Source organism: Apus apus, chromosome 3, assembly GCF_020740795.1.
Source record: "Apus apus isolate bApuApu2 chromosome 3, bApuApu2.pri.cur, whole genome shotgun sequence".
NCBI lineage: Eukaryota > Metazoa > Chordata > Aves > Apodiformes > Apodidae > Apus > Apus apus.
The window spans coordinates 2,362,321-2,375,304 of NC_067284.1; the positions used below are offsets into that span (position 1 = coordinate 2,362,321).

General features: G+C 44.8%; 1 protein-coding gene across 1 annotated transcript in view; it reads left to right on the forward strand.

Annotated features, from left to right (window-relative positions):
• AK9 (adenylate kinase 9) overlaps nt 1-12,984 on the forward strand; it is a 63,052-nt gene extending 50,068 nt beyond the window's left edge. The window contains exons 29-38 of the mRNA XM_051613585.1: nt 681-894; nt 2,445-2,646; nt 3,474-3,620; nt 5,650-5,870; nt 7,076-7,272; nt 8,061-8,230; nt 9,407-9,505; nt 9,587-9,689; nt 10,536-10,650; nt 12,782-12,984. Coding sequence (XP_051469545.1) covers nt 681-894; nt 2,445-2,646; nt 3,474-3,620; nt 5,650-5,870; nt 7,076-7,272; nt 8,061-8,230; nt 9,407-9,505; nt 9,587-9,689; nt 10,536-10,650; nt 12,782-12,984 — 1,671 coding nt within the window. The remainder of the gene's footprint in view (nt 1-680; nt 895-2,444; nt 2,647-3,473; nt 3,621-5,649; nt 5,871-7,075; nt 7,273-8,060; nt 8,231-9,406; nt 9,506-9,586; nt 9,690-10,535; nt 10,651-12,781) is intronic.

The window sequence follows — 12,984 nt, forward strand, 5'->3', positions numbered from 1 at the left end:
AACAGGGACATTGCTAAGTTCTTCCATAGTGAACAGGGGTGCAAGGAATTAATTTAGCATTGCTGCAATAATAACCATTTCTGCCATTAGTGCTTCTCTTCATCTCAATGCTCCACCAGCACTGCAGACTGTCTGATGGGCCTGAGAAGACTTCATCAGCAGTGCAGGTGTTTTACTTTTTGGGCTTGCCTTGTTACAGTTTTACACTTCACCACCATGTAAGAATTGATATTATGGTCAGTGTTCTTCATTTGCACATGGTTCTGCTGAATCCTATATTCTGGCACCTGCTGTCAGCCAGAGAAGTGCTTTCAATTCACAGAGGAATAAAATTATTTGCTTTATTCTTTGAAAATAAAAAAAAGTATGATGTTATGTCCTCTCAACTACACTCTCTTGATGGACAGAAGGTGTTATGGTACCACCTACTGGAAACACTGAACATTCTTTCTCTCTTCAGTGTTTACCTCCTCTTTCTGTCCAAGAATTGCATATTTATAGAAGCTCCTCAGGCAGGGCCAATATTTTATGTCCATATGTATGAACTTAAGAATGCTTTGATGGTTTGTTTCATACAGTTGGTGCCTCTCTACCTGCCTATAAAGCCACTTATGTAGGATGGAGGGAGAGGGGGCTTTGTCAAACCTAATCAGCTGCTTTCCATTTTCTGCATGCTACAGCTAAGTGAAGGAGAGGTAATCAAGCCCCAGCACAGCCATGAAAACACAGTCTTCCCTGTAATCCATCGACAATATATTTACTTCTTTTCAAGTAAAGGAAATGCAGAAACATTTATGAAAAATCCCATCAAATACATTCGTCAGCCAAAACCTAAACCAGCTGTGCCAGTTAAAATTGCAATTGTGGGACCTCCAAAATCTGGAAAAACTACAGGTAGGAGCCAGTCTTTTCTATAAAACAAAACCTTCTCTCATGACTGAAGCTGTATCTGTTATTACTGCTATTAAAATTCATAAACCATTAATACTGTTGATTTTCCTGCTTTTCTTGCTGGACACAGAATCCTTTAGTTACATTTTCTAGTGTCTCATTTCACAGTCAGATACTTGTGCATTGTCCAGCTGAATTTTATCCCATCTTCTTAAGAAGTTATTGACCTGGACTGGCACTTAGAAAATTCAGACTTCCACTATTTGTACCCCTTTTATAATTTCTGATTATTTTCTAACTGCTTCTTATGTCTTCCAGCCAATATAACCTAATGTAAAATGAGGAAATATTCCTAGGATCAAGGACCAGAACCCAAAACTCCACATTCCCCAGTCTGTTTCCAAACTTCTAGATTAAAAACCCAAGATTTCCATCTTTCTCATCTCTCCTTCTTCTTCCATTACCTTTTCAGTCTACAGGTCTCTGCCTGTAGCTGGAGGAGGAGAAAACTGAGCTTACATTGTAGTTTAATGATTAGAATAGAATGTTAGAAGAGATGGGTTCAAATTATTTCATATTAAGGAAGAAATTTGCACTGTATTTCCCATTTTCTGGATGAATGATCTCTCTGCCAGGCTGTTCTGTAGAGGAGGCAGTGGTGGAAGCATATTTTCTAAGATATTTTGTAAAAATATTGCCTGTTGCTGCTGAGGTTTGTGCTGGATGGAATGTTGTTAGAGCAATGGGCATACTCTGCACGTGGGCAAAGGTTTGGGCTCTTCAGGGGCCTAAGCAGGGCTGGTTACCCACTGAGCAAGGTTATGCATTGGAAATTATCTGGGGAATAAGCTGAAGGCCAAGGGAATCCTGGGGTGCATAAGGAAGAATGTGGCCTATAGGTTGAGGGAGGTCATTCTGCCCCTCTGCTCTGCCCTGGTGAGGCCACAGCTGGAGTGTTGTGCCCAGTTCTGGGCTCCTCAGTTCAGGAGAGTCAGGGAACTGCTGGAGAGAGTCCAGGGGAGGGTGACAAAGGTGACTGGGGGGTTGGAGCATCTCCCTGATGAGGAAAGGCTGAGGGAGCTGGGGCTGTTCAGCCTGGAGAGGAGAAGGCTGAGGACAGACCTTATCAATGCCCACAAGTGTCTGAGGGTGGGTGCAGGGAGGCTGGAGCCAGACCCTGCTCAGCAGTGCCCAGGGACAGGACGAGGGGCAACGGGCACAGGCTGGAACATGGGAAGTGCCCCTGAAAGATGGGGAGAAACTTCTTGGCTGTGAGGGTGACAGAGCCCTGGGACAGGCTGCCCAGGGGGGCTGGGGAGTCCCCTTCTCTGCAGATATTCAACCCCCTGGATGCAGCCCTGTGGGATGTGCTCCAGGGGGTCCTGCTGGAGTGGGGGTTGGACTGGATGATCCCTGGAGGTCCCTTCCATCCCTGACAGTGCTGTGGTTCTGGGAGCAGTGAGCTGCTGAGGCTAAGGACATACTTTGACAGACTGCTAGGTTATGATGTTGCTCACCTAAAAGTTGTGTGTGGAAATCCAAATGTTTTGCAGTTGCCAAGAAGTTTGCGAGTGTGTACGGGCTCCTGCGCCTGAGCGTGGGAGATGCCATCCGGCTGGTGCTGAGCAGCCAGGCAGGCACTGAGCTGGCTCTCAGGCTGCAGCAGCATCTCCACAAAGGACTGACTGTGCCTGATGAACTGGCCATCCAGGCTCTAGATGTGGCTCTGATGAACCACGTGTGTAATACCACTGGGTAAGAGTTTTCCTTCCAGTAAATCCAAGTAACGTGCTTTGTGAAGGTTCCCTTTTTTCAGACAATAAGCCAGGACTTCCTATTATCCTTTGAGAACCACCATTTTATCTCTTATACCAATTCCAGTACCAAACTTGGGCACATCTGTTTCTGTTTGGTCATGCAGACTGGTTCAGTACTCAAGGTTTTTTCTGGTTTTAACAACTGAAGCTGTTAAGGAGGAACTGAAACCAGTGAGTCTTTCCACCCCATTCATATGTGATCCTTACTTCCTAGACTCCTCCACCATTGAAACACCTTCCAAACTCTTCAGACATAAGAAGCTCGTGACTGTGATTTCATGACATTCAACTCCTCTCCCCAAAAATAATTTTTACAGGGAAAGGCAATTCTGGAATAATCTCTGAAAATTATTTGTGCTTGATCTCAGAATTATTTCAACTTTTCTTTCATGTTAAATACTGGAATATTGTTCCAGTCTATTTGACTCCAATATTGCCTAATATGTGAAAAGCATTTTTAAAAAACCTCTTGAAGTACTGTAAATCATTTTCCTTTCCACTTTGAAAGTACTCCTTCCAATCCATATGGATATTTCCCATAGTGATAATTATGTTTCTGAATGATTGATGTGTCAGAATTTTGAAGTCCACCATTTTTATAAGTCAGATTACATTCCTTCTGTCCTTGGTACATTTTTAGGAGTGAAGACTACATCTGTCAAGTCACAGCAGAGATAATCTCGTGGCACAGGGGTAGACTTTTTAATGCTTAATTAGAAACTAACTTCTTAGGAAAACTGTCTTTCTTTTTCTGTTTGTATGCAGAGTTGTATTTGATGGATATCCTGTAACAAGAAAACAAGTGAACCTCTTGGAATCAGCCAGAATAATTCCAGTGAAAATCTTTGAATTAGATATGGATGCAAAGGAAGTGTTCAGAAGAGCACTGCTGGATAAGGAAACCACAGACAGGTCGTGATGTTCCCTGATAATAGTGTATTTATCCCCAGAGGAGGCCATAAAGATAATCCTTGGGCTGGAGCAGCTCTGCTCTGGAGACAGGCTGGGAGAGTTGGGGTGTTCAGCCTGGAGAAGAGAAGGCTCCAGGGAGACCTGAGAGCACCTTCCAGTGCCTGAAGGGGCTCCAGGAAAGCTGGGGAGGGGCTTGGGACAAGGGCAGGGAGGGAGAGGACAAGGGGGAATGGATGAAAACTGGAGGAGGGGAGATTGAGGTGAGACATGAGGAGGAAATTCTGGAGTGTGAGGGTGGTGAGACCCTGGCCCAGGTTGCCCAGGGAAGCTGTGGCTGCCCCATCCCTGGCAGTGTTGAAGGGCAGCTTGGATGGGGCTTGGAGCAACCTGGTCTGGTGGGAGGTGTCCCTGCCCATGCAGGGGGTTGGCACTGGAGGATCTTGAAGGTCCCTCCCAACCCAAACCATTCCATGATTCTGTGATTCTATTGTCATTTCTCTGTTCATGTGCCTCAGTCCTGGGCCCAAAGAGACTGGCCCTGAGCTGGTGCAGAACCCAGCTGTCTTCAAGCTCCTCATGTAAAAAGACACAGGCACCAGTCTCTCAATGTTCTAATGCTTTGATTTGCATAGACCAGAAGCAGAGACACAGGAGGCCAGAGGAATGGGTGGCATGTTCTGCCCAGATCCCCTGACTGCACGACTCAGGTCACAGAGGTGCAATGCTGGGCACCCACTGCTTGGTTTAGTTGATTTTCATGAAACCAAACATCAGAAGTGTTAGTAGTTCTCTCTGCTGCTGAAGTTTTTGATTCATCCATTCAACCATTATCATCATAAAGGAAACTGATACTCCATCTCATAGTCTTTTATGTCTTCACTGGAGTTCTTTTTAGAAGATGGAAACAATGTACATTTTAACAATGTGTACAATTAATGAGTTACTCATCTAAGCTTTTCAATTCAGCTTGCTCCTTTCTCTTTGTTTTTCAAAGGAGATAAATATTCTCTTAAAAGAGCTGCTGGTTGTTTTTGAGGAAGAGCAGTAAGTAGTTTATAAAGGGACAGAGAATTAAAAAGAACAGAACATTCACCTTCAAATCAAATTGTCTAAGAACCTGGTTCTCATTAGAGAAAGTGTTTCTGAGAAGTCCCAGATAGCTTAGGGCCTTACTGCATGTCTCTTCCATTTTGTCCTTCTTTTTATCAAGCAATCAGTACAATGCTTACTTGTTTACTGAAAGCCTAAAGACAATTTGCATTGCAAGAAATTAAATTAATGCTGTCTTTTTGAAAGTATTTACTTGAAACTTCTCATTTCAAATACCAAACTAATTACATTTCATAAATACAAATCAAATGTGCAATATCAGAGATTTCTGAAAGGTACAAGAGAGAAATAATCCTATTAAAGCAGAAGTTTATCCTTTTTTTTTTTTTTGCATCATTTAAATTAAGAACCAGAACTGCAAATGCTTTTATTTTCTAGTCAAAATATCCCTTCTAGTCTTGCTTAACATTTTCAGAGGTCAGATGAATTAGTTTCATTTATGTAAATATGACAGACAGTTTTCAAAATATACCCAAGTAATACAGCTTCTTGATTTCAAACAACAGCATAATTCAAAATTAGCCCTGTTTTCAAGAAACCATTTACTTCCATTTCAAAAAGCCTTTTTGTTTAGGGCACCATTTGATGGGGGATTGGTTGTGTGTGTCAGTTAATATGGGCTGATACCTTCCAAACCCTTTACAAAATTCTGGAGTTGGATTTGGGACATAAACAGCAAATGTTTTGTTCTTTGTTTCTGAACATACCTGTCTGATCAGAAGGGTGCTGCTTTTCATATTTAACTGGTCATCTTCTTAATCAGGAAGTTGGATTTCTCAAATATGTTCTGCAGTTTCAAATAAGCAGAATTTTGTAAAATGGACTTCAAGTGAACTCCTGAATTTCCACCTGAAATTCACTGAGATGATCTAATCTTCTGACTCATATGAAATCAGTGGGTTTTTTTCCTTGTCTGCAGACCTCCCTACCCTCCACACGACAGCTCCCAGATTCTAGCTATTAAAAATTCCTGCTATAAACAGCAAGTTGAAGCAATCAGGACTTACTACATGGAGGAGCATCAGAACTGGTGTGTGATCGATGCCTTTCGGAGCAAGTGGTGGATGTGGAACAAAGTACAGCAGGAAGTTCAAAAGGTCATTAAAAAAATCCAGATATACCTGGAGAGAATAAGAGAAGGTAAAAGAAAAAGTTTCTCAGAATAATGTTCATTTCTTTAAGAAGCTGCAATGTAAGGAGAGTATTTCCACTTCAACTTGCTTTGGATGAAGCTGTTTCTTGGGCACAGATGTAGCCTCAAGCTCTTCCACCTCATCTGCAGGGATCTTGACAAGATCTCTTGAAGAGAGCAAAACCAAACCCAAGCACAGGACAGTCTGAGGCCCTCCTCCAAAGAACAGTGTGATGGAACACAGCAGAAAGGAATCTGAGGTCTCATGGTCCTTGGCAGATTCCTCAGCATTGGGTGATGAATCACAAAGGGTCCCCCAAGAGTCTAAGGGGACCTGTGACTTGCAGCTTCACTTCAGTGTCAGTGGAGGAAGAGGGAAGGAGGGGGAAAATGTTAAGTAGAAGCTCAGAAATCAGGTTAACCATGCCATCTGATTTCTGTGCTGTGGGAGGAAAACCACTTTAGTCTAGAATGACACAGTTCCTGCTTGAACTGCTGTGTGTCAGCACTGATCAGGATTAAATCTGCCTTCTAAATCTGCCTGTTCAGTTTAACTAGGATTCCTCTGAGGGACAAACAAACTTCCTAGTCTTATATCCACCTCTTGGTTTTTAAACTTTACAGCTCACTGGCTACACACTTCTTTAAAAATTGCAGTCACGAGCCACAACAAAAAATGTTAAATCCATCTTAACTTTTTCACATCCAACTTGAAAAGCCCAGTTTTTAAAGAGTTTGGGGTTTGCATAGCATTTTATTCAAGATTTTGGATATACTTCATTCAGGTAGACTGTAGCATTTGCAAGACATGGATGACTAAAGGGGGGGCTTTCATGACCCCTTGTCCTCTTCTTTCACCAACGTAAAGAAAAATAAATAGCTGAAATGTTCCCTAGTAACACAAAGGAGTGAAACAATAATCATAAATGAAACTGTCCCAGGGAAAACACGTAAGTTAAGCATGCAGAGTACCCCAGATAATTAATAAGTATTGTATTTCTTAAATCCTAGGAAAACATTATTACAATTAATAGGTAAAATGGGTGGCTACTTCATTTTCATATCAGTAGCAACTGCTATTTTAATTCTCACTATTTCAAATCATGGACACGTGCTGAATTACAATCTCCTCTGAACTGTGATGTTTCTGACTAGAGATGTTGGGTGTTTCTGTGTCTCTCATTACCAAACCACTAATTGCTGTTATTGGCAGGGAAAGCAGCTGGCATTGCTGATTTATGTATCACTCCCCGAGAGCTGGAGCAGAGGCTGGGGGAGTTTGGCCACTACTGTCCTGTCAGCCTTGCAGAAAAGGGTGAACTGGTTGACTGCTCCACAACCTTGTCTCTGCAGTTTGCTGCAGAATTCCGAGGACATTATTACAAAATGGCTTCCCAGGCAGAAATGGATGTAAGTGTCAAAAACCAGGTCAGGAGGGGGTTACAGGAACAGGGGACATTTAGATTCTTTGATTCGACAGAGGAACGAGCGACGTGTCGTTTGAATTGGATGAAGTGATGTTGGTGGTCAAGTTTTTTCAGGGTGTTGGCCTCTTCTCCCTGGTGACCAGCAACAGGACAAGAGGAAATGGGGTCAAGTTGCACCAGGGGAGGTTCAGGCTGGATATGAGGAAAAATTCCTTCACAGAAGGAGTGGTGAGGCCTTGGAACAGGCTGCCCAGGGAGGTGGTGGAGGCACCATCCCTGGAGGTGTTCAAAAAAGGGGTAGACGTGGTGCCTTGGGAGATGGTTTAGTGGTTAGGGGTTGTAGGGCTGGTGGTTGGACCTCATGATCTTGAAGGTCTTTTCCAACCTTGATGATTCTGTGATTCTTTTCTGTTTGCTGCTGCTGTCAAACACCCAGGCAGACAAAATGCAGCAGAGTCCCTTCAAACCCAAGATCCTCTTACAAATGGTCATGGAGGAAACACTCCTTTTAGAACAACCATTTCCTCCTTTCTCCACCTGTTTTCAGGAGACTGAGGGCAGAGAGTGGCTGAGGATAGCAATGGATAGGATGGATGGTGGGCAGACAGGGGTGACTTCAACTGAGAGTGGGGTGGAAAAGAACTTGAGAGAAGCAGCAGTGCCAGCACACAGAGGTGTTGTAGAAAGTATCTAAATGGCATGTGCCAGTCCCCTGGGCTTTGACTAACAGTCTTCTTTAATTACAAAAACATTTGATTTCCTTTTTTGCAGAAATTCCTGAGCAGACCAGAGGTTTATGTACCACCACTGGCACCTCACCCTCTCCCACCCACAGACATGCTACCAAAGAAACTGACTGAAGAGGAAGTGAAGGCCTTACTCCCTGAAAGTGTTGAAATGAAAGGATACTGTCCAGTCACTTACCTAGATGGAAAACTGAGGTACATCTCTGCCATTTTCATAATCTGAATTACAGACTGTGTGTCCTATATGAACACAGCAATGAGGAAATACTTTCAAAGTGCTTCTTAACAGAATGGCTACCAAGGTGGTGAAGGCTCTAAAGAACAAGTCCTGTGAGGAGAGGCTGAGGGAGCTGGGGGTGTTTAGTCTGGAGAAGAGGAGGCTGAGGGGAGACCTCATTGCCCTCTGCAGCTGCCTGAGAGGAGGTTGCAGGGAAGTGGGTATTGGGCTCTTCTCCCAACTGAACAATGACAGGACCAGAGGAAATGGCCTCAAGTTGCACCAGGGGAGGGTTAGATTGGATATTGGGAAGAATTTCTATCCTGAAAGAGTGGTCAGACACTGGAACAGCTGCCCAGGGAGGTGGTGGAGTCACCATCCCTAGAGGTGTTTAAAAACTGAGTAGATGAGGCACTTCAGGACATGCTCTAGTGGGCTTTTTTTTGTTGTTGTTGGGGTTGACAGTTGGTCGTAGTGATCTGAGAATTCTTTTCCAACCATGACAATTCTCTGATTCTGTGAAGACTGTTCAGGGTTTGCAGAGGAAAAGCAATTCCAACTCCCTATGCTGTGCCTTTGGAAAGCAATGTAAAATCCCTTCTGAAACTCATCCAGCTACAGGTTCTACAAGGGTCTGTGCTGGCTTACTGTCTTTTGTGATGAGGACTGCTCAGATACAGTTTGACTTTTCCCTGGCATAAGTCTTCAAAAGTTGAAACAAATCCCACAAAATCTTTAGCAGAGGCAAAACTGCCTATTATGATTTTTACAAGAGATCCTTAAGGCTCCAACCAGAAAGTCCCACTGATTTCCTCAGTGTGCAGGAAACTCTCATCAAGATAGAACAGGACAGTCAGTTTTATCCTGTCCCTTCTTCCTCTGCTGTACAACTACAGTTTGAACTAGAGGAGCTCTAAAGCAGCACTAGAAAAGCCCCTTAACAAGCAGATTTTGAGACTGAGACACTGTCAGATTTTGAGCCTTGTAACTGTCAGTCATGTGGTGAAAACCTGGATGATCCAATTCCTACTTTTCTGCAGTCCTTACACTTGCTGCATTACCAGAAAGCTCCCAGTAGCTCAGGAGTTTGCACAAATGATGGTTTTTTTTACATTTCTTGTGAATTAATAGTCTTTCCTGCTCTGTCTCTTCAGATATGAAGCCTTGGTGACTGGCAACACTAAGTATGCAGCAAAATATCAAGAGAAGATATATATTTTTGAAAGTGAAGAAAAACTCCTGAAGTTCATGAGGTGAATATACTAACTGCATTTTAATCTTTAATCCTGCCATGGTTTAAACACTTTCAAAGTGCTTACTTTTTCTCTGGTCAGGTTACCAGAGAAGTACTGGAACCTGAAGCTTCCACATAAACTCCCTCCACCAAAGGAGCCAAAGCTGCTCACTGCACTTCCCATGCTTGGGTACCTGGAACAGGCCAGTTTCTGCTTTTCTATTTTAAAACATGACTTTGCAATGCAGAGTAGATCACAGTCAGTTTAATTTGTAATATAAGTGTTAGGCTTACTAATGGAAGACAACTGAAAACTGTGTACTTAAAATTGAGAGGAGTTTTTAAAAGGCTTTAAAATAATAGATCATAGAATCCCAGACTGGTTTGGGTTGGAAGGGACCTTCAAGATCATCAGGTTCCAACCCCCTGCATGGGCAGGGACACCTCCCAGCAGCCCAGGTTGCTCCAAGCCCCATCCAACCTGCCCTTCAACACTGCCAGGGATGGGGCAGCCACAGCTTCCCTGGGCAACCTGGGCCAGGCTCTCCCCACCCTCACACTCCAGAATTTCCTCCTCATGTCTCACCTCAATCTCCCTCCTCCAGTTTTCATCCATCCCCCTTGTCCTCTCACTACAAGCCCTTCAAAAGCCACCCCCACTTTTCCTGATATTTGTAGCTTTAACAGAAGAAATACAAGTAAGACTATCAGAGGGGTAATAATAAACTACAAAATTATATGATGGATTTTCTGGCTCTTTTGTCATACATTTAAAGATTGCATTTTTCTTTGATTTTTAACACTAAGATAGACACAGGCCTATCTGAAATCATTCGAGGACAGTTGGTTACACTTCTGAGACATGACTATGAAATAATAAATGATTCATGGTCACTTCCCTCCCTGTTTCCTACTATTCCTTATCTCCTAGAATTCACCAACTGAGACACCATCCTAAGATTTGCCTGATAACAGGATAAGGCTTTGAATATTTTTATTTTTATTCTAGATTTCTGTACTGGTCATCTAAACCTGTTTTCTTTCTTTAGGGAGTAGCAACTGCTCTGATAAAAGCTCTGACAGAAGTTGGCTGCTTGAAGCCCAAGTATCCATTCCTAAGTGTAAGAAAAACTGCTCTGCTCTTTGTGGCCTGGCACTTAAAAGGTAACATATAAAACAATATGCTCTAAAAATAATGAGTTATACAAATAGAGTAAATCACCTGACACAACATTGATCACCCACTTGTAAAGTTTTCTTATGCCCAACTTGGGAAAACACTGTTATCTATTGATTTAAGTACACACTGCCAAGTTTCTTGGAAATGTGTAAGGACCAGGGAGGAAAATAAGGTGAATGGAACAGGGCAAGTGATCTCTCACCAGTCATGAGACTTTCATGACATTTTATCACCAGCACCTGTCCCTTTTCCAGAAAAGCCCTTCTTTTGCACAGAGTACCCATACACTAAATAACACAGTACAAAAGAACAGATTTCCATGCAGGTTTAATTAGATTTTTACATTTTTTACCAGAGACAAAAAAAAAAAAAAAAAAAAAGTTATTTATCAGTCTGCTTATTTGTGCAATTATCTGGGAAGGTCACAGTGTTCATGTGATTTCCAGTATTGGTATGTTGATTATTTTTTACTTATTTTTTTAATTTCATTGACCACCTTACTTTTCCAGAACAAAGATGAACAGTCCAAAATTAAAATTAGGTGGTTTGTACTCACAAAATAATGATAATATAAAGCACCCCATGGAGCCAGCAGAGGTTAGGACTTACCCCTCCACTGAAGGTTGTTCAAGCTTTGTCTCCTGTGTAAGATCTGCTATTTTTTAGAATTGTTTTTTCCTTGATTTTTTGTTTGCAGCCCAAGATAGTTGTGGCTAATATCTTTCATAGTTTGCTGTCAGCCCAACCAGTGCCACCTTCCAGGACTCCAACAGCCTGGTCTGCAGCTCTGCTGTAGCTTTAATCTGGTTTCCAGTGCTGCTGGAGATGTCTGGAGCACAACTGCCAGTTCCTCAACCCACCAGTTTGGCTTTTTATAAGTGGGTGAACATGAGCTTGCCTTTTCTCATTTGACATTTTTACTTACTCTTTAGACAATGGCAGTCTTTATTATTTACCTCAAGTCCTTCACATCCAGTGTTCCCTCATGCAGTTTCCAGAGCCCTCCAGAACTTTCTTGAACCAGCAGATTTTTGCTAGCACAGCTGAGTTAAGGGAGACCCCTGAAAAAGCCCCTGTATAAATGTACAGCTCTTAAGCCAGCAAAACTGCTTTTGTACTGTAGTTTGTTTCAACACAAAGGCTGCTTTCATTCTATTGTTAGCCCAGCTTTGTTAACACCACAGTGCCCACACTAGGGGTGCTTAGCTCATATTTTGCCTCATTAAATCATTTTGAAAACTGGATGATGAACTGGAAAGGTTCTGTAAGTGCACAGAGCCCTTCTTATGCAGGGACAAACAGTTTCATAGAATCCCAGAGCGGTGGGGTTGGCAGGGAGCTCTGGAGATCACCCAGTCCAACCCCTGCCAGAGCAGGATCCCCTAGAGCAGATCCCACAGGAACACGTCCAGGTGGGGCTGGAATGTCTCCAGGGATGGAGACTCCACAGCCTCCCTGGGCAGCCTGTCCCAGGGCTCTGGGACCCTCAGAGTCAAGGATCCCCGGGACCTAACCCCAGCTCCCCCGGGATCTAACCCCATATCCCTGGGATCTAACCCCCCAGCTCCCCCGAGATCTCACCCCGCATCCCTGGGATCTAATCCCCCAGTTCCCCCGGGATCTAACCCCGCATCCCCAGGATCTCACCCCGCATCCCCGGGATCCAACCCCCCCAGCTCCCCCGGGATCTAACCCCCCCAGCTCCCCCGGGATCTAACCCCCCCAGCTCCCCCGGGATCCAACCCCCCCAGCTCCCCCGGGATCTCACCCCCCGCATCCCCGGGATCCAACCCCCTCGCATCCCCGGGATCCAACCCCCCGCTCCCCCGGGATCCAACCCCCCCGCATCCCCGGGATCCAACCCCCCCGCATCCCCGGGATCCAACCCCCTCGCATCCCCGGGATCCAACCCCCCGCTCCCCCGGGATCCAACCCCCCCGCATCCCCGGGATCCAACTCCCTCGCATCCCCGGGATCTCACCCCCGCATCCCCAGGATCCAACCCCCCCGCATCCCCGGGATCCAACCCCGCATCCCCGGGATCTCACCCCGCACCCCCGGGATCTCACCCCCCCCGCACCCCCGGGATCTCACCCCCCCGCTCCCCTCTTGCAGCGCACAACCCGCGGAGCCCGCAGCCGCTGCAGCACCGGTACCGGAGGGCGCTGGCGCGGTTCGTGGAGCACTGCCAGCTCCTGCCCTACCTGGGGGCGGCCATGGCGGGCCCCTACCTGGACCCGCGCCACAGACCCCCGCGCCTGGCCCGCAGCCTGCAGACCTTCCTCTCCCTGAAGGGGGCCAGCCCGGGCCTGGCCTAG